We start from the raw sequence: 25,971 nt of genomic DNA, 5'->3' as shown, positions 1-25,971 counted from the left end.
GCCGTATTCCCAGACCCGCTCCTGTATCCCGCTGCAGTGTCGGTCTCCTCCGTACACTCAGTTCCAGTCTGAACTCTCTCCTATCCTTTACCTGTTTTTCCTCTATGTCCGTTCCCTTCCTTTTTCTGCAGAGTCTGAACTCGTACCTAACTCCTGCTTGTTGTCTCTGTTCTCCCGTTTGTGAGTTTGTGGTCCACTCGCTACTTCACTGCAAGTACCCTGTGGGTGTCTGGCTCTGCCTTTCCCTTCCTGTCTGTTCCGTGTGAACAGAGCCCTGTCCCCCCTACTCAGCCTAGCCTGCTCTGACTCCTCTGGCCGGTGCTCCGGCAGTCCTGTCCTGCCCTGCTTCTGCCCGCTGCTCCGGCAGTCCTGTCCTGCCCTGCTTCTGCCCGCTGCTCCGGCAGTCCTGTCCTGCCCTGCTTCTGCCCGCTGCTCCGGCAGTCCTGTCCTGCCCTGCTTCTGCCCGCTGCTCCGGCAGTCCTGTCCTGCCCTGCTTCTGCCCGCTGCTCCGGCAGTCCTGTCCTGCCCTGCTTGTGCCCGCTGCTCCGGCAGTCCTGTCCTGCCCTGCTTGTGCCCGCTGCTCCGGCAGTCCTGTCCTGCCCTGCTTGTGCTCGCTGCTCCTGCAGCCCCGTCCTGCTCTGTTCTTGCCCACCGCTTCGGGCGTTCCCTCTCTGCTGTGGTTGTCTACCGCATCTGCGGTTCTGTGACCCAGTCTGTACTGGGTCTTAACCTTTCTGTGCTCCAGCCCGTCCTTTCGGCCAGTACCTCCCTGCCTGCATACTCGCCTGTATCCACCCATCTGCATACCAGCCGTGTTTGCTTATATCCACCAGTCTGTGCCAGCCTAACCTGCCTGTTCCTGAGTCCCAGTGTGTACTGGGTCCTATCCCGCCTGTGTTCCTACCTGCTAGTGCCTCCCTGTCTGCACTCTAGCTGCGCTTGCCTTTACCCGCCTGCCTGCATACCAGTCGTGCCTGCCTATACCCTCCAGTCTGTGTGCCAGCCTACCAGCCTGTTCCTGTATTCCCCTGTGTGGGTCAACAGCCGTGTCCGGGGTCTGTCCTGGAGTAGCACCTGGTCCCTCTGCTCGGTTCCTCCTTGGTGCACTGGCGTCGTATGCCGTCGTGCGACCCTGGTCGGATCGGGTGAATACTTAGTCACGCCCCTCCAGGCATTCACTCTCCGGCACGGTCCAGTGGAATCACTACTATCACACGCACACGCCGCTCAGCCCGGGCGTGTGCATAACACAATTGGAACAAATTAGACACTCTATCCTAAGTCACCTGAAAGACACCTCCCTAGAAATTACTACTAATGACTTTAATTGCTTAGTGAGGGCCACGAGGACGTCATCATCTATCTCTTTCTTATACAATGCAATGAGGGATGTGATGTTGGGAGTAAATACTGATTTTTTTTTCAAACACTGGGAGAAACAATTTAATGATCAAGAAATTGGAGTTAAGATAAGAAAAGGTTGGGGAAAAACAGTAAAGCAATAACTAATGAGATGTGGAGAGAAACCCAATTTAAGATCATTCATAAAGCAAGATCCGCCTTTGATCTCCCCAAAACGCACATTAAACCTGATAGAATTACTTATTGTCCTAAATGTAAAACACCTTCTACGGACTTGTTACATGGACTTTTGGCTGTGTTCAAAACTATGCATCTTCTGGGGGGCTATTCTAGATTGCATTAAAGAAATGTGGAACTTTAAAACACAACTCCCTCTTACGATGATATTGTTTCACTGCTGGCCTAGAGAGAAAACGAAAGAAGGAAGTCCCTCGTTTAAGATCCCTCCATTATTCTATGTTTTGGTTCTATTGGCAAAGCGTATGTTACTAGGCTGCTGGTTGGAACCTTCAATCCCGACTTTACAGGATTTCACCTTACAATTAAAAAATCTATTATATTTAGAAAGAATAAAAGCAGAAAAAAATAAGAAACTCATGAGCAAATACTTGGTTAAATGGAAAACTTTTATTGGAAAACACTGTAATCAAGGAGAAATCACATATTGTAACGTCGTTTGTTAACTCTGTTTGGTATCACACTGAGAGATTGAGAGGGTCCCCAGGAAAACTCCTACAAGATCCAACAAATGATTCATAGAATCATAGAATGGTAGAGTCATCTGGTCCAACCCCCTGCTCAAAGCAGGATTCACTAGATCATCTCAGACAGATGTCTGTCCAGCCTCTGTTTGAAGACGTCCATTGAAAGGGAACTCACCACCTCTCGTGGCAGCCTGTTCCCCTCATTTATCACCCTCACTGTCAAAAAGTTTTTTCTAATATCTAATCTGTCTCCTCCCATTCAGTTTCCTCCCATTGCTTCTAGTCTTTCCTTGTGCAAATGAGAATAAAGATGATCCTTCTACAATGTGACAGCCCTTGAGGTATTTGTAGACAGCTATTAAGTCTCCTCTCAGTCTACTTTTTTGCAAGCTAAACATTCCCTAATCCTGTAACTGTTCCTCATAGGACATGCTTTGCAGATCGGTCACCATTCTGGTCGCTCTACTCTGAACTTGCTCCAGTTTGTCAATGTCTTTTTTAAAATGTGGTGCCCAAAACTGGACACAGTATTCCAGATGAGGTCTGACCAAAGAGGAGTAAAGTGCGATAATGACTTCACGTGATCTAGACTGTATGCTTCTGTTAATACATCCCAGAATTATATTTGCCTTTTTTGCAGCTGCATCACACTGTTGACTCATGTTCAGTCTATGATCTATTAGTATACCTAAGTCTTTTTGTATTCTTATTCTGCAAATATTGTTTGATACATAAGAATCTATTGGGAAAAGTAATAGATATTAGAACACATAATGAGAAACCAACTTGCATAAAGGTGTGAAATGGTTAGACATAGATTAATAATCAATAGCATGTAGATCAGGGAAAGGAAGGAGGATGAGAATAAGAACAAATTAGAAAGGAAGGATTGGTCTATGTCACAAGGTATGGCTGAAAGCTCAAGAATCAACAGCAAGACCCATTTGGATTGATTTTTTCTTGTGTTTATGTTTGGATGTGTTTTGTATTATCTTTACAATAAAACCAATAAAATGTTAAAAAAAAAATAATAATAAAACTATGGGAGGCCATGAAGGCCTATGTTAGAGGAACACTTATAAGAGATATTATTATATACAAAGCTAAAATTAAAGAATTCACACAAGATCTCCAAAATGGGGTGCAACAGGCTGAGGTGCAATACACCCTAAACCCGTCAGCTGGTAATGGCCGGGAGTAAGAGGCAGCTCAGAGATTATTTCATGATCATCTTATCTCTAAGGCGGAAAACAAGCAGTTCTTTACAAACCAAAAATATTATGAACAGGGGGAAAGTGTGGGCATCTTCTCTCTACCGTAGATAAATCACAGGAGGATCCATCTTATGTCACGGAAAATGGAGACGCCACATCAGGAAACAATGTGCTAAATGCCTTTCATACTTACTATTCTAATATTTATGAATCAAGATTTAGAGGAAATGAGGATGAACTTGGATTGTTTCTTGAGGATATAAAATTACCTAAGTTTAAAGAGGAAAGTAGCTCCTTCCTAGAAAACCCACTGTATGAACTTGAGGATGCATTACAGTCCATTGCCAATGAAAAGGCACTGGCTCTGATGGACTGTCATGTGAATTTTTTAAAAAAATATAAGGTTCTCCTAATCCCTAAACTATTAGATACTTTTAATGAAGCATTAGAATCGGGTCACATACCAAAATCTATGCTGTCATATCGTCCCATTTTTGTTCTATTGGTAGACACTAAAATTATTGCAAAGGCCCTGGCAAATAGATTATTTCACATTATTACAGAGATTATTCATCAGGATCAATCAGGCTTTATGCCAAACTGGTCCACAGCAACGAATTTACGAAGGCTTTTTTTGAATATTCAGAAACCAGATGTAATAATAAGACATAAAGCTATTCTTTCTTTCTCTCAAAGCGGCTAAAGCATTTGATGGCGTAGAATGGATATACCTGTAGGAGGTTCTGAAAAGGTTTGGGGTGGGTTCCAAATTCCTATCATACATACAGGTTTTGTACTTGGGACCTCAGACTAAAATAAGAACTAACGGTCTCTTATCTGCTTCAATCACGTTGGGGAGGGGCACATGGCACGGATGCCCCGTCTCCCCTTCTTCTCGCGATGGCCATTGAACCTTTGGCCTATATGTTGAGTGCTAGTCCGGATACTGTAGGCTTTAAATATGGTATCTTAGATGAATGATTTTCACTCTATGCTGACGATTTACTGATATATATATATATATATATATATATATATATACACAGTTGAAACCAGAAGTATACACTATATAAAAAGACACATATGCATACTTTTCTCAATATCTGACATTAGTGATGAGCGAGCATGCTTGTTTAACCCTTTAAATGAGCACGCTCGGGTACTCGCAGAGTAGTTTCGGCGTGCTCGGCATTTCAGTTGAAGCAACTGCGTCTGCATGTGTCGCAGCTGTAACACAGCTGTGATATATGCAGGGATTGCCTGTTTGTTAGGCAATCCCTTCATGTGTCACACACGTATAAGAGCAGCGGATGATGGCGGAAGCTGGTAAGATTGTGTCAATATCCACCATGAAACGAGTACTGTATCAACATGGGCTGAAAGGCCACTCTGCCAGGAAGAAGCCATTACTCCAAAAGAAACATAAAAAAGGAAGATTAACATTTGCAAGTGCACACAGGAATACAGACCTTAATTTTTGGATATATGTCCTGTGGTCTGATGAAACTAAAATTGAACTTTTTGGGCATAATGACCATTGTTGCGTTTGGAAGAAAAAGGAAGAAGCTTGGAAGCCTAAGAACACCATCCCAACTGTGAAACACGGGGTGTCAGCATCATGTTGTGGGTTTGTTTTGCTGCAGGAGGGACTGGTGCACTTCACAAAATAGATGGCATCATGAGAAAAGAAGATTATGTGGCAATACTGAAGCAGGATCTGAAGACATCAGTCAGGAAGTTAAAGCTTGGGCGGAAATGGGTCTTCCAAATGGACAATGACCGAAAGCATACTGCCAAAATGATAACAAAGTGGCTTAAGGATAGCAAAGTCAATGTTTTGGAGTGGCCGTCACAAAGCCCTGATCTCAATCCTATTGAAGATTTATGAGCAAAGCTGAAAAAGCAGGTGCGAGCAAAGGTGACCTATAAACCTGGATCAGTTACAGCAGTTTTGTCAGTAGGAATGGGCCCAAATTCCAACCAACTATTGTGAGTAGCTTGTGGAAGGATATCCCAAACTTTTGACCTAAGTCATTCAGTTTAAGAGCAATGGTACCAAATACTAATGAAATGTATGGAAACTTTTGACTTTGCAGTAAGTTATAAAAATTCCTTAAAACATTCTCGCTCTCACTTTCTGGCGTTTGGCAAATATTATAAATTATGGTGATCCTAATTGACCTAAAACGGGAAAGGTTTATTCTGATTTCATGTCAGATATTGAGAAAAACATCATATGTGTCTTTTTATATAGAGTATGTAAAGTTCTGATTTCTACTGTAGGTGATATCCAGAAGTCTATTGATCCTATTCTGAACATTATTGGAGAGTTTGGTGAAAGGTCAGGACTGTCCATTAATTGGGATAAGTCGGTTATTCTACCATTTGATGATATCCCTAATTCGAGCATATTAGAACCTAGACGAATACAAACGGTTGAGAAATTCTAATACCGAGTATAAGTATAACGATAAGATCTCCGGATTACATTGCACTGAATCTATATCTTCTTCTGAAAAGTTTAAAAAGAAAATCGATGCGTGGTGGAGATTACCAATATCAGCTGTAGGAAGAGGGAACTTATTAAAAATTATATTGGTACATTCTGCATAATGCCCCTATTTGGATCCATAATTCCCATTTTCAGAAAATTCATAGCAAGTTTCATTCTCTTATATGGAAAAAGAAATCGTCTAGGATAAAATGTGATTATCTACAAAGTGACAAGGAATCTGGTGGATTGGCGATTCCTAATGCACTAATATATTATATTGCAACATTTGGGTGGGTGGCAAAGCGCTGCAAACACAAATAGTATTAAGGGGTTAATTACCTCAGGACACCGTGGAATATTCCTATTCATATAGTGGAACTGAATGACCTCGCACACAAGAAATCAATATACCCTACACTTGCTCTACTCTACAAGGTCTGGGATAGGGGTAAAGATATAATGGAAATAGGAGACTGCAATGAATCTACACCTATATGGTTTAATAATAAATATGCAGAGGTCTATAAATTAGAGGGATTCCGGAGTTGGGTGGATAAAGGAATATATACGATATAAAACATATTGTCTGAAGGGATACTTAAGTGCTTTGATCAATTAAAGGGGGAATTTGGGTGACAAATAAACAATTGTATAAATATCTACAGTTTCGGCATTCATTTAATGCACAATCAAGATGGACGCCCTTTTGGGTAGAAAATAATACTTTTGTTAAGTTGGTATTAGAGAAGGGAAATCCTAAGGGTCGTATTTCTGATATTTACTGAGTCCTTCTTGATAATTATTTAAAAATATTTCCTTCTCCAGCTAGATAAAAATGGATGGAGATATAGGTCCAATTTCTGAGGATCAATGGAGAGCGGTATTAGAACTGGTACACCAATTATCTTTACATGAGGGTCAGAGATTCTCCCAGATCATATTAATACATAGGAAATATAAGACGCCTAGATTCCTATGTAACATAGGATACCGGACTGACGCTGAATGTCCAAGATGTAAAATGGATGCTACGGGCCTATTACATACGCTATGGGAATGCCGGGAGTTAGGTAAATACTGGGAAGGAGTTCTGTCTATTATAAAGAGGGTGTATAAAATAGATATTCAACCAGACCCAAAAAATGCCTATAAGGCATATTAGAGGATGATATGGAATTTGACCCAATTTCAATAGGGATTTCACATATTTTATTTCAAGCTAGGAAACATATTGCATCCAAATGGATTAACCCCTCACCTCCAGAAATGAGTGAACTCAAAAATAGGATAAATAATATTATCAGATTAGAAAAAGGGGTATATTAAAAACAAAACTGAATGAATACATTTGAGAAAATATGGGGCTTATGGTTGGATACACCTGGAATGCCATCAAGGGGGTTATTGTTGGAGAGACAATGACTTATGGGGGAGGGGGGTATTGGTGAGGTCTAATGTTTCATTGAAATGTGTATTGGAATTCCTTAACATGTGGTATGGGTAATATAGCACACCTATATGTGTATGGGATTATAATGTTTATTACAATATTATGGTTATATAAGAGATTTCAAGAATGTGGAATGTTAATTGTAAGATATAGTATCTGCAAGTTATCAGACGGTAATGGGCAAGCTGAAAGGATATACAGGAGAGATGCATGTAGGTCATCCCTATGGTATGTTATTTTATTTCATTATTGTATAAACTGATTTCTTGTTTTATCCAAAAAAAGACTAGTGAAAAAAATCTCAAAAGTGTATTGGATTAAAAAAAAAAAGATCACGAAAAAAGGTTCTCCACTGTGTGGGTTCTCTTGTGACTATCAAGAATCATTTTACGATTAAAACATTTCCCACATTCTGAACATGAAAAAGGCTTCTCACCTGTGTGAGTTCTATGGTGATTAACAAGATCTGATTTCTGGTTAAAACATTTCCCACATTCTGAACAGGAAAAAGGCTTCTCCCCTGTGTGAGTTCTCTGGTGCTTAACCAAAGCTGATTTATCGTTAAAACATTTCCCACATTCTGAACATAAAAAAGGCTTCTCCCCTGTGTGACTTCTCTGGTGTTTAACCAAAGCTGATTTAAGGTTAAAACATTTCCCACATTCTGGACATGAAAAAGGCTTCTCCCCTGTGTGGGTTCTCTGGTGCCTAATCAAAACTGATTTTTGGTTAAAACATTTCCCACATTCTGAACAAGAAAAAGGCTTCTCCCCTGTGTGGGTTCTCTTGTGGCAATCAAGAATCATTTTACGATTAAAACATTTCCCACATTCTGAGCATGAAAAAGGCTTCTCTCCTGTGTGAGTTCTTTGGTGACTAACAAGATCTGATTTCTGGTTAAAACATTTCCCACATTCTGAACAGGAAAAGGGCTTCTCTCCTGTGTGAGTTATCTGGTGTCTATCAAGATGCACTTTCTGGTTAAAACATTTCCCACATTCTGAACATGAAAAAGGTTTCTCCCCTGTGTGAGTTCTCTGGTGACGAACAAGATCTGATTTCTGGTTACAACATTTCCCACATTCTGTACATGAAAATGAATTCTCCACTGCGTGGATTCTCTGCCGATTAACAAAAACTGATTTCTGGTTAAAACATTTTCCACATTTGGAATAAAAAAATCTATTATCCATTGTGTGTATTTTTTGATGTTTAAGAATATGCTTTTTGAGGGTAAAACTGTTTCCATTTTCTGAATGTGAAAATGATTTCTTTGCATTAGGAGCAGTTTGTATTACAATGCTTATTTTATTTTGATTTTCCTTAGTAGTCGGTAATGAATCAGAAGACCGGACCTGTTTCATAGGATCAGATGATAGATCATTGCGTTGAAGGAATGATGGTATATCTGGAGTAATGGCATTCACTTCATATGTATCCTGTGGGATCTCAAGATCATCCAATTTAAAAATCTTCGGACCACCTGATCTTCTGGTACAGTCATCTGCCAAGAAAAAAAAAACAAATTATTAATTTTGAATAAAATATCCTTGAAATTTTTTTTTTTTTAACATTTCTACTTAAAATGTCTAAACAAACACATCCCTGGGCTACATGCTAATCCAGGGAAATGAAGAGATATATGCTGAAGCTTAAAAATCAATTTTATTAGACACAAATCTAAAAAATAGAGGATTTTAAATATTCCTTTATTTTTTAGATTTGTGTCTAATAAAATAGATTTTTAAACTTGAGCATATATCTCTTCATTTTCCCGGACTAGCATGTAGCCCAGGGATGTGTTTGTTTAGATTGATTTAGAAGTGGTATGCAATCTTTATTTATTTTTCTATGGGATTCTTGTGATAATTGTACTTAAAATGTCGGTAGAAATGGGAAGTTATTGACAGAATGACAGTTCACAGTCTAATAGAAAACCTCATAGGATGAACCAGTAGAGCGTGGTGTCCAACTGTTTGTTCTTTCAGCCTCCAAAATATGGAATAAAAAGCCATCAAACAATGTTACGTAGGCAAAAATGATACCAATAAAAACTTCTACTCATCTCACAAAAAACAAGTCCCCACTCAAGTCAAACAGAGGTTTCCACATTATTAGATTCTCAAAGGCTCTTTAGAATCAACATGGCTTCCATAAACCAATCCAGCAAAATCCGCTCTTTCGAAGTCAAATCCCCCCTCGCTTCTGTGCCCAAACAACATTTAGCATCCATATATTTGGCATTACTATAGTGAGAAGAACTCACTTAATTTACGGTGTGTGTGTCCTGGAGCACAATCTGGGCACTATGTGTTTGGTAAAAAATGGCCAATGTGCAATTTTTACTCTCCAACATCCACTGAGTGCTAATTTTCAGAAAGTGACTGTGGAGTCAAAATAATCAAAACTTTTATAGATTAATTCACTGAGGGTTATAATTTCCAAAATGAATTCACTTTATGGGGATTTTTACTACCCGGGTTTTCTGATATTTTGTCATATTAGGGCTTCTGCAAATGGTGGGTCCCATCTCCTCTGGGATCTGCTCCCCCAACGTCTGCTTCTGTCACCAGTAGAGAAATTTTTACCGCACACTCATCCTGCAGGCCGCGCTGGTGATGGAGGAGACGTCAGAACCAGAAGCTCTGGGCGGCGCAGGCTCTTCGCAGCCACTAAGATTAGGGTGCCTGGGACCTGTAGTACCATCCAGTCTGGCAGTATGGGTGTGTGTGCTGTCCAGCTGGAGTAATCTGCTCCCTGCTTCAGCCAACTGGAAAGCACCGGACCCTACTAAAGCTGGAAGCATATTGCTGGAAGCTGCCAGATACAGCCTTGTTCTCCTCTGGTTCAGTTCTCTGTGCTCAGCTCCCGGCTTGTGTGTTTGTTTCCTCTTGTGATCCCGGCCCGTTTACTGACTACTCTCGTGTCTTCTGATTCTGTATTTTCTCTGCCCTCATGGTTCTGACCCGGCTAACGGACTATTCTTCCTGCCATCTCACACCACAGAACAGCAGGTAACACCGTGGCCCAAGCCTAGGGGGTCTCTGTGTAAGTCCAGATCCATACAGAGGGGTTAAATAAGTGATGAGCCAAGCAATCCCTGGGATCTGGAAAATGAAGTAGATAGCGCCAAGCCTGTTTGTGGTGGCCATCTTTTGAGCTGCCATGTGATCAAGAACACTGCCCCCAATACATTGTGTCCGAAAACTATCCCAGCAAGATCTGCATTCAAATAGCTAAATGTCACTTCTTCTCTTCTTAACCTGCCATGTGCCCAGACAGTAGTGTACAGCTGTATATAGGGTATTGTCGGATTCAAGAGAAGTTGGAATATAATTTGTAAGCTCCATTTGTTTCCTATTATCCTTTGTGAAGAATCTCAAAGTTATCACCACATAAAGTGACACGTTAGATTAGAAAAATGGGACCGGATTAAAATGCAAAACTGGCTGCGGGAAGGGGTTAAATCAGAGTATTTTGGACACTAACTACTATAGTCAAAAACTGTGACTATAGACAATAACATCTACTGAAACGATCAAACTCAACAGTCTTCATCAGTAAGTAGTGAGTAACTAGTGGTGAAACCTCTCTGTGGTAATTAGAGTATGGGGCTCGGTGGGTCTTGGCAATCTAAACTACCGTAAGGACCAATATTTTCTATCCGATGAGTTTCAAGAAGAAATATAAGACATTCAAAGAGAACTTATTATAATACTGCAGAGTTGAGGTGTCTTAAATTTACATCTCGGACATTTGGAAAAAGCAATGGAGAACGTTTTTCAAAGACTACCAGGGTGTAATGAGTCTCACATAAGTGAGGCAGGCCGATCTCACCACAACCTTATTCATCGGCTGCATTACCCCCCCTGGGGAAATCTGACCACAACCTCATACTATTGTCTCCTGCTTACCAACCAGACGTCCGCAAACAACCAGTGACAATTAAAAAGATAAGGAAGTGGTGTCCAGCAGCAGAGGAGGCGTTACAAGACTGCTTTGACTGTACAGACTGGGAGGTGTTGTGTACCATGAAAGAGAAATGTAATGTTAATGAGATTACTGGCAGAGTTACTGATTACATCAACTTCTGTATGGACATTGTAGTACCTGTTCAAGAGATTCGGTGTTATGCAAACAATAAGCCATGGATTACAAAAGAGTTGAAACATTTACTAAACATGAAAAAACTGGCTTTTAAAAGGAAGGACAAGGAGGCATTGAAAATTATACAGCGAGACCTAAAGGGGAAAATTAAGATTGCCCGTGAGGCATTCAGAGTTAAATTAGAAAATCAATTTGCACAAAAAAGCTCCAGAGAGGTGTGGGCTGGAATGAAGCTAGTGACTGGGTTTAAGGCAAGGTCGGAGCAGGGGGGTGGTGGACTTACAATGGCTAATGAAATGAATCAGTTCTTCAATAGATTCAGCAATAAAGGTGCGGTAGCAGCAGGGAAGGGGGAGGAGGCCGGGGAACAACTAGCTAAATTAACAGGGGGTGAAATAGATCATTTCTCGGTCTCCAAAAATGACGTGAGGGACCAGTTTAGTAAGCTGGCCATTGGCAAAGCAGCAGGGCCTGACGGTCTCAGTCCACGTGTCCTCAGAGTGTGTGCAAATGAGTTATGTACTGTCTTCCAGCATCTCTTTAACCAGAGCTTACAATCAAAGAGAGTACCAGTGCTATGGAAGACTTCCTGCCTGGTGCCGATTCCCAAGACTACCTTCCCGGCTTCCCCGGGGGACTATAGACCGGTGGCCTTAACATCGCATGCGATGAAGTCCTTGGAGAGAATAGTACTTGCTCACTTGTGTCCGAGGGTGATGGCGCATACTGATGCTCTTCAGTTTGCGTACCGGCAGGGACTGGGTGTGGACGATGCTGTAGCGTCTCTGCTACAAACAGTACATTCCTTTTTGGACAATGATGGAACCACAGTGCGTGCTTTGTTCTTTGATTTCTCTAGTGCGTTCAACACATTACAGCCACTCTTACTGCGAGGAAAGTTGATTAAAATGGCGGTGGATGAGGGACTTGTGAATTGGATAATTGACTACCTGTCGGATAGGCCACAGTTTGTTAGGTGGGGGACGGCTACATCAGATAGTGTACTGAGCAGTGTCGGAGCCCCGCAGGGAACAGTGCTGTCGCCATTCCTCTTTACATTGTACACAGCTGACTTTCAGTATAAATCAGACCGTTGTCACCTCCAGAAGTACTCGGATGACTCTGTGATAGTTGGCGGTATTGGGAAGGACCAGGACGAAGAGGAATATAGAAGGGTGGTTGCGGACTTTGTAGTATGGTGCCAGGCTAACCATCTAGAACTAAATGTTAAGAAAACCAGGGAGTTGGTGATGAGCTATGGAAGGTGCAAGAAGGTATGCCTACCTGTTACCATTGACGGTCAGGATGTGGAGATGGTGGACAGTTTCAAATATTTGGGGGTTTACCTGGATAGCAAGCTAGACTGGAAGTGCCACATGGAGAAGGTCTACAAGAAGGGGATGAGTAGATTGTACTTCCTAAGGAAGTTAAGGTCTTTTAATGTGTGTGGCAAAATGCTTGAGGTGTTCTACCAATCCATTGTGGCTAGTGCCACCTTTGCGGCAATAATTTGCTGGGGTAACAGTGTGCGTGTTGCTGACGCCAACAAGCTCAACAAACTTATAAAGAAGGCTAGCGCGACGGTGGGCCTACAGCTTGGGACTTTTGAAGAGGTGGTAGAGGATAGGATTAAGAAGAAGTGCAGAGCTATAATGGGCAACAACACACACCCGCTTTATGAACTGTTTGCGAAACAGAAGAGCACATTCAGCAATCGCCTAATACAACTAAGGTGTAAAAAGGAAAAATACAGGAGATCGTTTGTTCCAACAGCTATGGGGGTGTTTAACAAATGTCTGAAAAGCAATGTCTAAAGCATTCCAAATGTTTTGTTATTATATGTGTCATGTTCGAGATCTGTGTTCTGCTGCTGTGATACCGCAATTTCCTCCGGGATAAAATAAAGTATATCTTATCTTATCTTATCTTAACCTGTAAAAAAAAGAAATTTTTTTATTCTATGTTAGATCCCCAACAACAATGTATATTTGGGGAGAGACCTCCAACAATAAACTGGAGTTTAGAGAAAATATTAGTGCCCCCATTTCAGGAGAGATTGTGCAGTAATCTGAATTCCTTAGGATCGAAAACATAATGGAATTTATGATGTGGAGTGAATCCATGAAACCAGGGCTCGAGCCAACACATCACCTGCAGGCGGGAATAAATGTATATTACAGCCATCAGCCACGCACAGCTTAGAGATATATCATGGCCCAGGTGTAATGTTTTTTGTATAGTTTATCACAATTATGTTTGAAGTTAGATTTAAAATAAATTTTAAAGTTTAGATAAAAGGAAACTCTGCTGTTATTGCATCATTACCCTCCGCTTTCTCTTACAGACCCATCATATTTTTCTTTAAGTGATTTTCTCACTTGTCAGCACATTCTACGTACGCTGTCATTTGGCTTTGTATTTTACAGATCTGGACAGGTAACGGTCAGCGTCTCCTAATCCCAGGGGATAGGTGGATCCTCCAGGTTGTAAGTTCTATAGAAAAGGGCTTTCCCAATTCACAAAGTAATTTGAACATTTTCAGATGGTGGCGAATGTTATGCTCTAGCGGCAAAATGCTGATCACAGGATTGTGATACGGCCGGACTACACCACTGATAAAGCAGCCACAGCCGGTGACGGAGAAGACTATATGACCTTTCTGCATTTAGTGGCTACTACTCACCTGGGTAGTCATATGTAGGAATCTCCTCTTTACAACGCTCATCACCCCTCACATATGTCTCTGTAGTATTAATATGGGTCAGATCTTCACCCTGAAACAAACATTGTAAAAGTCACAGACAGATGGAGAAGTCACATCTATGATCAGCTCTAATCCTGCCATCTCCACCGTCCTCATTACACAAGTATAAAACATATAATACTGGTGGATAAAACAAGACTGAACACAAGACCTTCACATCATAGGGGAGATCTCATGACACCTTCTCTCCATCTACCTGATGATCCTGAGGAACATTGGGATCTTCTTGCTTACAGTCCTGTGGAAGAAGAGGACGGGGACATCTCTCTGGTGTTGTCCTCTTACTGGATAGATCTGGAGGAAACACATAAGGGGCTGAATTCATTCTTTACATACAGATAATTATAGGTCGTGTGTATTTAGTCCTGTCTATTACCTGGTGATGTAAGGGGCTGGGGAACCTCCATCATGATGTCCTTGTACAGATCTTTGTGTCCTTCTAAATACTCCCACTCCTCCATGGAGAAATAGATGGCAACATCTTGACACCTTATAGGAACCTGACACATACAATGATATCATCATCCCCCGATCCCTTCATAGCGTTACTGTATAATGTCCCAGCATTCCCAGCAGTGTCACCTCTCCAGTCAGCAGATCAAGCATCTTGTAGGTGAGTTCTAGGATCTTCTGGTCATTGATGTCCTCATGTATGAAGGGGTGAGGTGGAGGCCCCGTGATTGGGCTCAGAGGTCTTCTCCATTCCTCAGACATAGGGTCCTGACGGCGCTCACTAGAGGTCTTCTTCACTACTGTGTAATCCTGGTTATGGACAGACACATTAATAAATCTCCCTCCAGACATTTCCAGAGTCCTCACCTCTCCAGTTCTGTCCATCTGTTATTCCCATAGATAAGAATGATGTAATGTGACGTCATCAGAATCTCTCACCTCTCCAGTAAGCCGGAAGAGGATCTCTAGGGTGAGGTGTAATATCCTCTCCGCCATCTTGTGTCTGTCCATATCCATCCTTGATGGGTAAAATCAGGAAAATTCTCTTCTATAAAAGATCTGAGAGGATCCGAAATTGTAGAGACCTGAATGAGAAGAAGATGAGCCGATGTACCATCATAAATATCCTGTGTAATAATACAATTACTGGAGATAATAAGGGAAGCATATTAGGATTATTTATTATTTTACAGTATTTAGTTTTCTTCTTTACATCTACAGTAGTAATAAAACCTATATATCTTAGGCCACAGACAACAAGCAGTTTCTTCCTCGGAGTCTGCAGCTGAACACGTTTCTCATAGACTCATCTTCCTTATCGCTAATTCTCATCTCATTTACCGACACTGGAATCGGTATTATCAATAGTGCAGGAGATATTCATTACACGTGACATGAGAAATAACTAATTCATGAGGAGGACGACATCTTCATCTTCTACTACAGTCTCTAGAAACATATTTGGCCAGAGTCCGTCACTGACTACATATCCACCGGTCGTCTATATGAATGTCTCCCGTCTTTCCTGGTCTGTAATCTTCTATCTCGTTAGATCTTATGTCTCATTCACACATAGAAGTTTGAGGCTTTTAGAAAACCTTTTTTGTTTTCACAAACATCTCGGACAGAAATTATTTGATACCAAAGCCTCCATGTACAGTGTTTTATGGAGTTTATTTCTGGCCTTAGGCTTTCCTATATTGCAAGAAAAACACCAGAAAAAAAGCAGATATTAAAATGTTTCAAAAGAAAATTGGTACCAACAATTCTTGTAAAAAGAAAAAAACATGAAAAAAGACATTTTCTTATTTTTTAATACATTAAACATTTAAGGAAAACAAAAAACCTCTTTTGGGCATCAGAACATAGATGTACACTGCGGGGATGGCACAGGTGCGGCTGCAACAAAAACCCTGGCAGTTTACCCACTTGCTGCTGTCAAAAGCAAACATGGCATTTAAGAAGCTTTAGTAGAGTTTTGCTGAATGTTCCTCCTCCCCCAAGGTCTTGATAATATGGGGCCTGCCCGTTACAACGATGCATAAATGTCTAATAATGTTCTCTGGACCTGCAATGTACAAAAGTCTATTAGGCCCTGCCAGAGGCAAAGTCCAATAAACTTTTAATGCCCCCATACACATTAGACTAAATGTGCATGATAGCACTGATTTCGGGGGGTTTAGTCAACAATATAATGTATTTGGGGACCTCCTGACAAATGATGTCTGGGCAGAGAAGGATCTGGTATCCTGAATTTAAGTGGATAATCCGTTTGTTCTTTCTGTAGATAATCCTCCGCTAGAGAAGTCTGGAGGTGACTCTCATACAGATCACAGGAAAACTGGAATATTTGTGTGATTGGGGGAGTCGGGAGAGATAACCGTCTGCCAAATGACCGTTCAGCCAACACTTATCTCATGTGTATGGGGCCGTTAGTATTACACTGACAGGCAGTGATAATACACGGCACTACAGTAGTACAGTCATGGCCAAAAGTTTTGAGAATGACACCAAAATTATATTTTCACATGATCTGCTGGCCTCTGGTTTTTATTAGTGTTTGTCTGATGTTTTTATCACATACAGAAATATAATTGCAATCATATTATGAGTACCAATAGGTTATATTGACAGTTAGAATGAGTTAATGCAGCAAGTCAATTTGCAGTGTTGCCCCTTCTTCTTCAAGACCTCTGTAATTCTCCCTGGCATGCTCTCAATCAACTTTTGGACCAAATCCTGATTGATAGCAGTCCATTCTTGCATAATCAATGCTTGCATTTTGCCAGAATTTGTTGGTTTTTGTTTGTCCACCCATCTCTTGATGATTGACCACAAGTTCTCAATGGGATTAAGATCTGGGGAGTTTCCAGGCCATGGACCCAAAATCTCTATGTTTTGTTCCATGAGCCATTTAGTTATCACCTTTGCTTTATGGCAAGGTGCTCCATCATGCTGGAAAAGGCATTGTTGGGCGCCAAACTGCTCTTGGACGGTTGGGAGAAGTTGCTCTTGGAGGACATTCTGGTACCATTCTTTATTCATGGCTGTGTTTTTAGGCAAGACTGTGAGTGAGCCGATTCCCTTGGCTGAGAAGCAACCCCACACATGAATGGTTTCAGGATGCTTTACAGTTGGCATGAGACAAGACTGGTGGTAGCGCTCACCTCTTCTTCTCCGAATAAGCTGTTTTCCAGATGTTACAAACAATCGAAAAGGGGATTCATCAGAGAAAATGACTTTGCCCCAGTCCTCAGCAGTCCACTCCCTGTACCTTTTGCAGAATATCAGTCGGTCCCTGATGTTTTTTCTGGAGAGAAGTGGCTTCTTTGCTGCCCTCCTTGAAACCAGCCCTTGCTCAAAGAGTCTCCGCCTCACAGTGTGTGCAGAAGCACTCACACCAGCCTGCTGCCATTCCCGAGCAAGCTCGGCACTGCTGGTAGTCCGATCCCGCAGCTGAAACAGTTTTAAGATAAAGGTCCTGGCGCTTGCTGGTCTTTCTTGGGTGCCCTGGAGCCTTTTTGACAACAATGGAAGCTCTCTCCTTGAAGTTCTTGATGATGCGATAGATTGTTGACTGAGGTGCAAACTTTGTAGCTGCGATACTCTTCCCTGTTAGGCCATTTTTGTGCAGTGCAATGATGGCTGCACGTGTTTCTTTAGAGATAACCATGGTTAACTGAAGAGAAACAATGATACCAAGAACCAGCCTCCTTTTAAAGTGTCCAGTGATGTCATTCTTACTTAATCATGACTGATTGATCGCCAGCCCTGTCCTCATCAACACCCACACCTGTGTTAATGGATCAATTACTAAAACGATGTTAGCTGCTCCTTTTAAGGCAGGACTGCAATGATGTTTAAATGTGTTTTGGGGGTTAAAGTTCATTTTCTGGGCAAATATTGACTTTGCAAGTACAGTAATTGCTGTTAAGCTGATCACTCTTTGACATTCAGGAGTATATGCAAATTGCCATTACAAAAAATGAAGCAGTAAACTTTGGAAAAATTACTATTTGTCTCATTCTTAATACTTTTGGCCATGACTGTACAGTGCATCACCGGAGCCATCAGAGGCTTGTATGTTGTATGATCGCACTAAGGAGAGCTGTTTCATAAAAGTTTTAAAAAAAGTTTAACATGAAAAAAAAAAATCAGTTTTAGCAACAAGAAACATCCGAAACTATAGGAACAACAGACTCACTGCACAATATTGGTTGAGTCAAGTCCATAACAACTTTACTATACTCTATTATCCTACAGACATCCTATACACAGTGGAGTAGACTGAAATCACAGATCCCAATATAAAACATAAATATAACCATATATATATAACCCGGACCAGATGGTATGGAGATGAATGAGGGAGACCAAAGTCCAAAAATAAACTTTACAAGAACTTGATATACATCAGTTAGCAGGCACAACACTTCATGGATGCTTCTTTTGTATTATGCAGACTCAAGAACCGGTTACACGTGTCGATACTTAACTTCTGTTACAAGCTACAACAGTCCAGCAAATCATTATAAGTAGGTCAAACATCCCCTGTGGGGACTATACGGGTAAGCTCAGCTCCCAGTTGATTTGTGAGTACCGTTTATAAGATGAAGTGTGTGTATAAAATATATATATATATATATATATATATATATATATATATACACACAGTACAGACCAAAAGTTTGGACACACCTTCTCATTTAAAGATTTTTCTGTATTTTCATGACTATGAAAATTGTACATTGACACTGAAGGCATCAAAACTATGAATTAACACATGTGGAATTATATACTTAACAAAAAAGTGTGAAACAACTGAAAATATGTTTATATTCTAGGTTCTTCAAAGTAGCCACCTTTTGCTTTGATGGCTGCTTTGCACACTCTTGGCATTCTCTTGATGAGCTTCAAGAGGTAGTCACCGGAAATGGTTTTCACTTCACAGGTGTGCCCTGTCAGGTGTAATAAGTGGGATTTCTTGCCTTATAAATGGGGTTGGGACCATCAGTTATGTTGTGCAGAAGTCTGGTGGATACACAGCTGATAGTCCTACTGAATAGACTGTTAGAATTTGTATTATGGCAAGAAAAAAGCAGCTAAGTAAAGAAAAACGAGTGGCCATCATTACATTTAGAAATGAAGGTCAGTCAGTGTGAAAAATTGGGAAAACTTTGAAAGTGTCCCCAAGTGCAGTTGCAAAAACCATCAAGCGCTACAAAGAAACTGGCTCACATGAGGACCGCCCCAGGAAAGGAAGACCAAGAGTCTCCTTTGCTTCTGAGGAGAAGTTTATCCGAGTCACCAGCAGCTCAGATTAGAGACCAGGTCAATGCCACACAGAGTTCTAGCAGCAGATACATCTCTACAACAACTGTTAAGAGGAGACTTTGGCAGCAGGCCTTCATGGTAAAATAGCTGCTAGGAAACCACTGCTAAGGACAGGCAACAAGCAGAAGAGACTTGTTTGGGCTAAAGAACACAAGGAATGGACGTTAGACCAGTGGAAATCTGTGCTTTGGTCTGATGAGTCCAAATTTGAGATCTTTGGTTCCAACCACAGTGTCTTTGTGCGACGCAGAAAAGGTGAACGGATGGACTCTACATGCCTGGTACCCACCATGAAGCATGGAGGAGGAGGTGTGATGGTGTGGGGGTGCTTTGCTGGTGACACTGTTGGGGATTTATTCAAAATTGAAGGCATACTGAACCAGCATCGCTACCACAGCATCTTGCAGCGTCACGCTATTCCATCCGGTTTGCGTTTAGTTGGACCATCGTTTATTTTTCAACAGGACAATGACCCCAAACACACTTCCAGGCTGTGTAAGGGCTATTTGACCAAGAAGGAGAGTGATGAGGTGCTACGCCAGATGACCTGGCCTTCACAGTCACCAGACCTGAACCCAATCGAGATGGTATGGGGTGAGGTGGCAAAGGCAAAAGGGCCAACAAGGGCTAAGCATCTCTGGAAACTCCTTCAAGATTGTTGGAAGACCATTTCCGGTGATTACCACTTGAAGCTCATCAAGAGAATGCCAAGAGTGTGCAAAGCAGTCATCAAAGCAAAAGGTGGCTACTTTGAAGAACCTAGAATATAAGACATATTTTCAGTTGTTTCACACTTTTTTGTTAAGTATATAATTCCACATGTGTTAATTCATAGTTTTGATGCCTTCAGTGTGAATGTACAATTTTCATAGCCATGAAAATACAGAAAAATCTTTAAATGACAAAGTGTGTCCAAACTTTTGGTCTGTACTGTAAATCTAAGGCCCACTCTATGGATATTGAGTTCCCTGACAAATTCAAGAAACTTTTCACTCGTTCCTGACCAGATGATAAAAATGTCATCAATATATCTATACTATGTCCCGGTATATAGATGCCACCACTTATGATCATCTATGAATATTGTATTTTCCTCCCACCAGCCCAGGAATAGGTTAGCAGATGAGGGGGTACAGGGGCTCCCCACTGCAGTACCCCTGAGCTGGTGGAAGTACTTCCTGTCAAAAAGAAAGAAGTTATGAGTAAGAGTGAATTTTAGAAGATCCTCCATGAAGTCATTATGTCTGCTACACTCTATTGATCTCAATTTCAAGAAACGTCTTACTCCTCTGATATCATCCTCATGCGGTATATTACTGTACAAAGCCTCGATATCTAGTAAGGCCTGCTCCCCTACATGAGTGTATATATGCTCGAGGGTATACATGTAGGGGAGCAGGCAGAGGGAAAACCAACTCCAGAGGGATTATTCCAACTATAAAACCTCAGGTGGTACTGGGGGAACATTACACTGTGTGGGGGCATCATACATACGGCATAAGGGCCATAATGGGGGCATTACACTGTGTGGGGGCATCATACATACTGCATAAGGGGCATAATGGGGGTATTACACTGTGTAGGGGCATCATACATACTGCATAAGGGGCATAATGGGGGCATCATACATACTGCATAAGGGGCATTACACTGTGTGGGCATCATACATACTGCATAATGGAGGCATCATACATACTGCATAATGGGGGCATTACACAGTGTGGGGGCATCATACATACTGCATAAGGGGCATAATGGGGGCATTACACTGTGTGTGGGCATCATACATCCTGCATAAGGGGCATAATGGGGGCATTACACTGTGTGGGGCATCATACTGCATAAGGGGCATAATGGGGGTATTACACTGTGTGGGGGCATCATACATCCAGCATAAGGGGCATAATGGGGGCATTACACTGTGTGGGGGCATCATACATCCTGCATAAGGGGCATAATGGGGGCATTACACTGTGTGGGGGCATCATACATCCTGCATAAGGGGCATAATGGGGGCATTACACTGTGTGGGGGCATCATACATACTGCATAAGGGGCATAATGGGGGTGTTACACTGTGTGGGGGCATCATACATACTGCATAAGGGGCATAATGGGGGTGTTATACTGTGTGGGGGCATCATACATACTGCATAAGGGGCATAATGGGGGTGTTACACTGTGTGGGGGCATCATACATACTGCATAAGGGACATAATGGGGGCATTACACTGTGTGGGGGCATCATACATACTGCATAAGGGGCATAATGGGGGTATTACACTGTGTGGGGGCATCATACATCCTGCATAAGGGGCATAATGGGGGCATTACACTGTGTGGGGGGCATCATACATCCTGCATAAGGGGCATAATGGGGGCATTACACTGTGTGGGGGGCATCATACATCCTGCATAAGGGGCATAATGGAGGCATACATCCTGCATAAGGGGCATAATGGGGGCATTACACTGTGGGGGGCATCATACATACTGCATAAGGGGCATAATGGGGGCATTACACTGTGGGGGGGGCATCATACATCCTGCATAAGGGGCATAATGGGGGCATTACACTGTGTGGGGGGCATCATACATCCTGCATAAGGGGCATTACACTGTGTGGGGGGCATCATACATACTGCATAAGGGGCATAATGGGGGCATTACACTGTGTGGGGGGCATCATACATGCTGCATAAGGGGCATAATGGGGGCATTACACTGTGTGGGGGCATCATACATCCTGCATAAGGGGCATAATGGGGGCATTACACTGTGTGGGGGCATCATACATCCTGCATAAGGGGCATAATGGGGGCATTACACTGTGTGGGGGCATCATACATCCTGCATAAGGGGCATTACACTGTGTGGGGGGCATCATACATCCTGCATAAGGGGCATAATGGGGGCATTACACTGTGGGGGGGCATCATACATCCTGCATAAGGGGCATAATGGGGGCATTACACTGTGGGGGGGGCATCATACATCCTGCATAAGGGGCATAATGGGGGCATTATACTGTGGGGGGGCATCATACATACTGCATAAGGGGCATAATGGGGGCATTACACTGTGTGAGGGCATCATACATACTGCATAAGGGCATAACGGGGGCATTACACTGTGTGGGGGCATCATACATATTGCATAAGGGGCATAATATGGGTATTACACTGTGTGGGCATCATACATCCTGCATAAGGGGCATAATGGGGGCATTACACTGTGGGGGGGCATCATACATCCTGCATAAGGGGCATAATGGGGGCATTACACTGTGGGGGCATCATACATCCTGCATAAGGGGCATAATGGGGGCATTACACTGTGTGGAGGCATCATACATCCTGCATAAGGGTCATAATGGGGGCATTGCACTGTGTGGGGGCATCATACATCCTGCATAAGGGGCATAATTGGGGCATTACACTGTGTGGGGGCATCATACATCCTGCATAAGGGGCATAATGGGGCATCACACTGTGTGGGGGCATCATACATCCTGCATAAGGGGCATAATGGGGGAATTACACTGTGTGGGGGCATCATACATCCTGCATAAGGGGCATAATGGGAGCATTACACTGTGTGGGGGCATCATACATCCTGCATAAGGGGCATAATGGGGCATCACACTGTGTGGGGGCATCATACATCCTGCATAAGGGGCATAATGGGGGAATTACACTGTGTGGGGGCATCATACATCCTGCATAAGGTGCATAATGGGGGCATTACACTGTGGGGGGCATCATACATCCTGCATAATGGGGGCATTACACTGTGTGGGGGCATCATACATCCTGCATAAGGGGCATAATGGGGGCATTACACTGTGGGGGGCATCATACATACAGCATAAGGGGCATAATGGGGGCATTACACTGTGTGGGGCATCATACATCCTGTATAAGGGGCATAATGGGGGCATTACACTGTGTGGGGGGATCATACATATTGCATAAGGGGCATAATATGGGTATTACACTGTGTGGGCATCATACATCCTGCATAAGGGGCATAATGGGGGCATTACACTGTGTGAGGGCATCATACATACTGCATAAGGGCATAACGGGGGCATTACACTGTGTGGGGGCATCATACATATTGCATAAGGGGCATAATATGGGTATTACACTGTGTGGGCATCATACATCCTGCATAAGGGGCATAATGGGGGCATTACACTGTGGGGGCATCATACATCCTGCATAAGGGGCATAATGGGGGCATTACACTGTGTGGAGGCATCATACATCCTGCATAAGGGTCATAATGGGGGCATTACACTGTGTGGGGGCATCATACATCCTGCATAAGGGGCATAATTGGGGCATTACACTGTGTGGGGGCATCATACATCCTGCATAAGGGGCATAATGGGGCATCACACTGTGTGGGGGCATCATACATCCTGCATAAGGGGCATAATGGGGGAATTACACTGTGCGGGGGCATCATACATCCTGCATAAGGGGCATAATGGGAGCATTACACTGTGTGGGGGCATCATACATCCTGCATAAGGGGCATAATGGGGCATCACACTGTGTGGGGGCATCATACATCCTGCATAAGGGGCATAATGGGGGAATTACACTGTGTGGGGGCATCATACATCCTGCATAAGGTGCATAATGGGGGCATTACACTGTGGGGGGCATCATACATCCTGCATAAGGGGCATTACACTGTGTGGGGGCATCATACATCCTGCATAAGGGGCATAATGGGGGCATTACACTGTGTGGGGGCATCATACATCCTGCATAAGGGGCATAATGGGGGCATTACACTGTGTGGGGCATCATACATCCTGCATAAGGGGCATAATGGGGGCATTACACTGTGTGGGGGCATCATACATCCTGCATAAGGGACATAATGGGGGCATTACACTGTGGGGGGCATCATACATACAGCATAAGGGGCATAATGGGGGCATTACACTGTGTGGGGCATCATACATCCTGTATAAGGGGCATAATGGGGGCATTACACTGTGGGGCAGTAAAGGGGTCCTGTACTATGAGAACAATACGTTTCCTCCCTTCCTGTCTCCATAGTTGGGTCGTATGTATCTATTACAGGAAACAGAACAAAAACCTTATGATTCTTATAAAGGGGCAACACAAGACCCCAAAAGAGTCTCCGTGCTGAAGGGGTTAATGCCCCCTGCGCCCAGTAATGGGGGTCTCCACATACCTCCACCTGCAGAGCCGCCACCACATATATGGCTGCTCTGTGCGCACAGGAGCTGTGATGAGGTCACAGGAGGGGAGGAGTCAGGGGTCACATGATCAGGGGCCTCAGTGGATGCAGGACTCTGCTGTGCTGGTTGTCATGGTGCTGGATGAGCTGAAGTTTATGTGTGGGGTCAGGAGGGGTTTACAGGGGGGATGTAGCAGAGCCGCGTGTGTACGAGGTGTACGGAGCAGAGCCGCGTGTGTACGAGGTGTACGGAGCGGAGCCGTGTGTGTACGAGGTGTACAGAGCAGAGCCGCGCGTGTACGAGGTGTACGGAGCGGAGCCGCGCGTGTACGAGGTGTACGGAGCGGAGCCGCGCGTGTACGAGGTGTACGGAGCGGAGCCGCGCGTGTACGAGGTGTACGGAGCGGAGCCGCGCGTGTACGAGGTGTACGGAGCGGAGCCGCGCGTGTACGAGGTGTACGGAGCGGAGCCGCGCGTGTACGAGGTGTACGGAGCGGAGCCGCGCGTGTACGAGGTGTACGGAGCGGAGCCGCGCGTGTACGAGGTGTACGGAGCGGAGCCGCGCGTGTACGAGGTGTACGGAGCGGAGCCGCGCGTGTACGAGGTGTACGGAGCGGAGCCGCGCGTGTACGAGGTGTACGGAGCGGAGCCGCGCGTGTACGAGGTGTACGGAGCGGAGCCGCGCGTGTACGAGGTGTACGGAGCGGAGCCGCGCGTGTACGAGGTGTACGGAGCGGAGCCGCGCGTGTACGAGGTGTACGGAGCGGAGCCGCGCGTGTACGAGGTGTACGGAGCGGAGCCGCGCGTGTACGAGGTGTGCGGAGCCGCGCGTGTACGAGGTGTACGGAGCGGAGCCGCGTGTGTACGAGGTGTACGGAGCGTAGCCGCGTGTACGAGGTGTACGGATCGGTGCCGCGTGTGTATGAGGCGTACGGAGCGGAGCCGCGTGTGTACGAGGCGTACGGAGCGGAGCCCCGTGAGTACGAGGCGTACGGAGCTGATCCGCGTGTGTACGAGGTGTACGGAGCGGAGCCCCGTGAGTACGAGGCGTACGGAGCGGAGCCACGTGTGTACGAGGCGAGCGGAGCCGCGTGTGTAAGAGGCGTACGGAGTGGAGCCGCGTGTGTACGAGGCGTACGGAGCGGAGCCGCGTGTGTACGAGGCGTACGGAGCGGAGCCCCGTGTGTACGAGGCGTACGGAGCGGAGCCCCGTGTGTACGAGGCGTACGGAGCGGAGCCGCGTGTGTATGAGGTGTACGGAGCGAAGCCCCGTGTGTACGAGGCGTACGGAGCGGAGCCGCGTGTGTACGAGGCGTACGGAGCGGAGCCGCGCGTGTACGAGGTGTACGGAGCGGAGCCCTGTGTGT

At 43.9% G+C, this 25,971-nt stretch overlaps 1 protein-coding gene across 2 annotated transcripts; it reads right to left on the bottom strand.

Moving 5' to 3' along the window:
- Positions 1 to 1,969: 1,969 nt before the first annotated feature.
- On the bottom strand, positions 1,970 to 24,689 carry LOC141194464 (uncharacterized). 2 transcript variants are annotated; one of them, XM_073662387.1, is made up of 7 exons: positions 24,599 to 24,689; positions 14,987 to 15,132; positions 14,678 to 14,857; positions 14,472 to 14,595; positions 14,292 to 14,389; positions 14,015 to 14,105; positions 1,970 to 8,728 (listed from the first exon to the last, which is right to left on the bottom strand). In XM_073662387.1, exons 2-7 carry the CDS (start codon positions 15,062 to 15,064, stop codon positions 7,557 to 7,559), a joined length of 1,743 nt encoding a protein of 580 aa, XP_073518488.1. In that variant the 5' UTR covers positions 15,065 to 15,132; positions 24,599 to 24,689; the 3' UTR covers positions 1,970 to 7,556. The 2 variants fall into 2 exon arrangements, with proteins under 2 accessions (XP_073518488.1, XP_073518489.1); XM_073662388.1 differs by lacking the exon at positions 24,599 to 24,689 and adding an exon at positions 15,646 to 15,756.
- Positions 24,690 to 25,971: the final 1,282 nt, after the last annotated feature.

The sequence above is a fragment of the Phyllobates terribilis genome, unplaced genomic scaffold, assembly GCF_046119375.1.
Source record: "Phyllobates terribilis strain yellow unplaced genomic scaffold, ASM4611937v1 Scaffold_71__1_contigs__length_7168151, whole genome shotgun sequence".
Lineage (NCBI taxonomy): Eukaryota > Metazoa > Chordata > Amphibia > Anura > Dendrobatidae > Phyllobates > Phyllobates terribilis.
This window is presented reverse-complemented; position numbering and strand designations above follow the sequence as displayed.

Coding starts and splice junctions, on each gene's coding strand:
- LOC141194464 (XM_073662387.1), bottom strand. CDS start 15,064: ATGGATATGGACAGACACAAGATGGCGGAGAGGATATTACACCTCACC. Junction 14,596..14,677: donor TTGATCTGCTGACTGGAGAG/GTGACACTGCTG, acceptor TGTATGTGTCAG/GTTCCTATAAGGTGTCAAGA. Junction 8,729..14,014: donor TCCTACATATGACTACCCAG/GTGAGTAGTAGC, acceptor TTTTCTTGGCAG/ATGACTGTACCAGAAGATCA.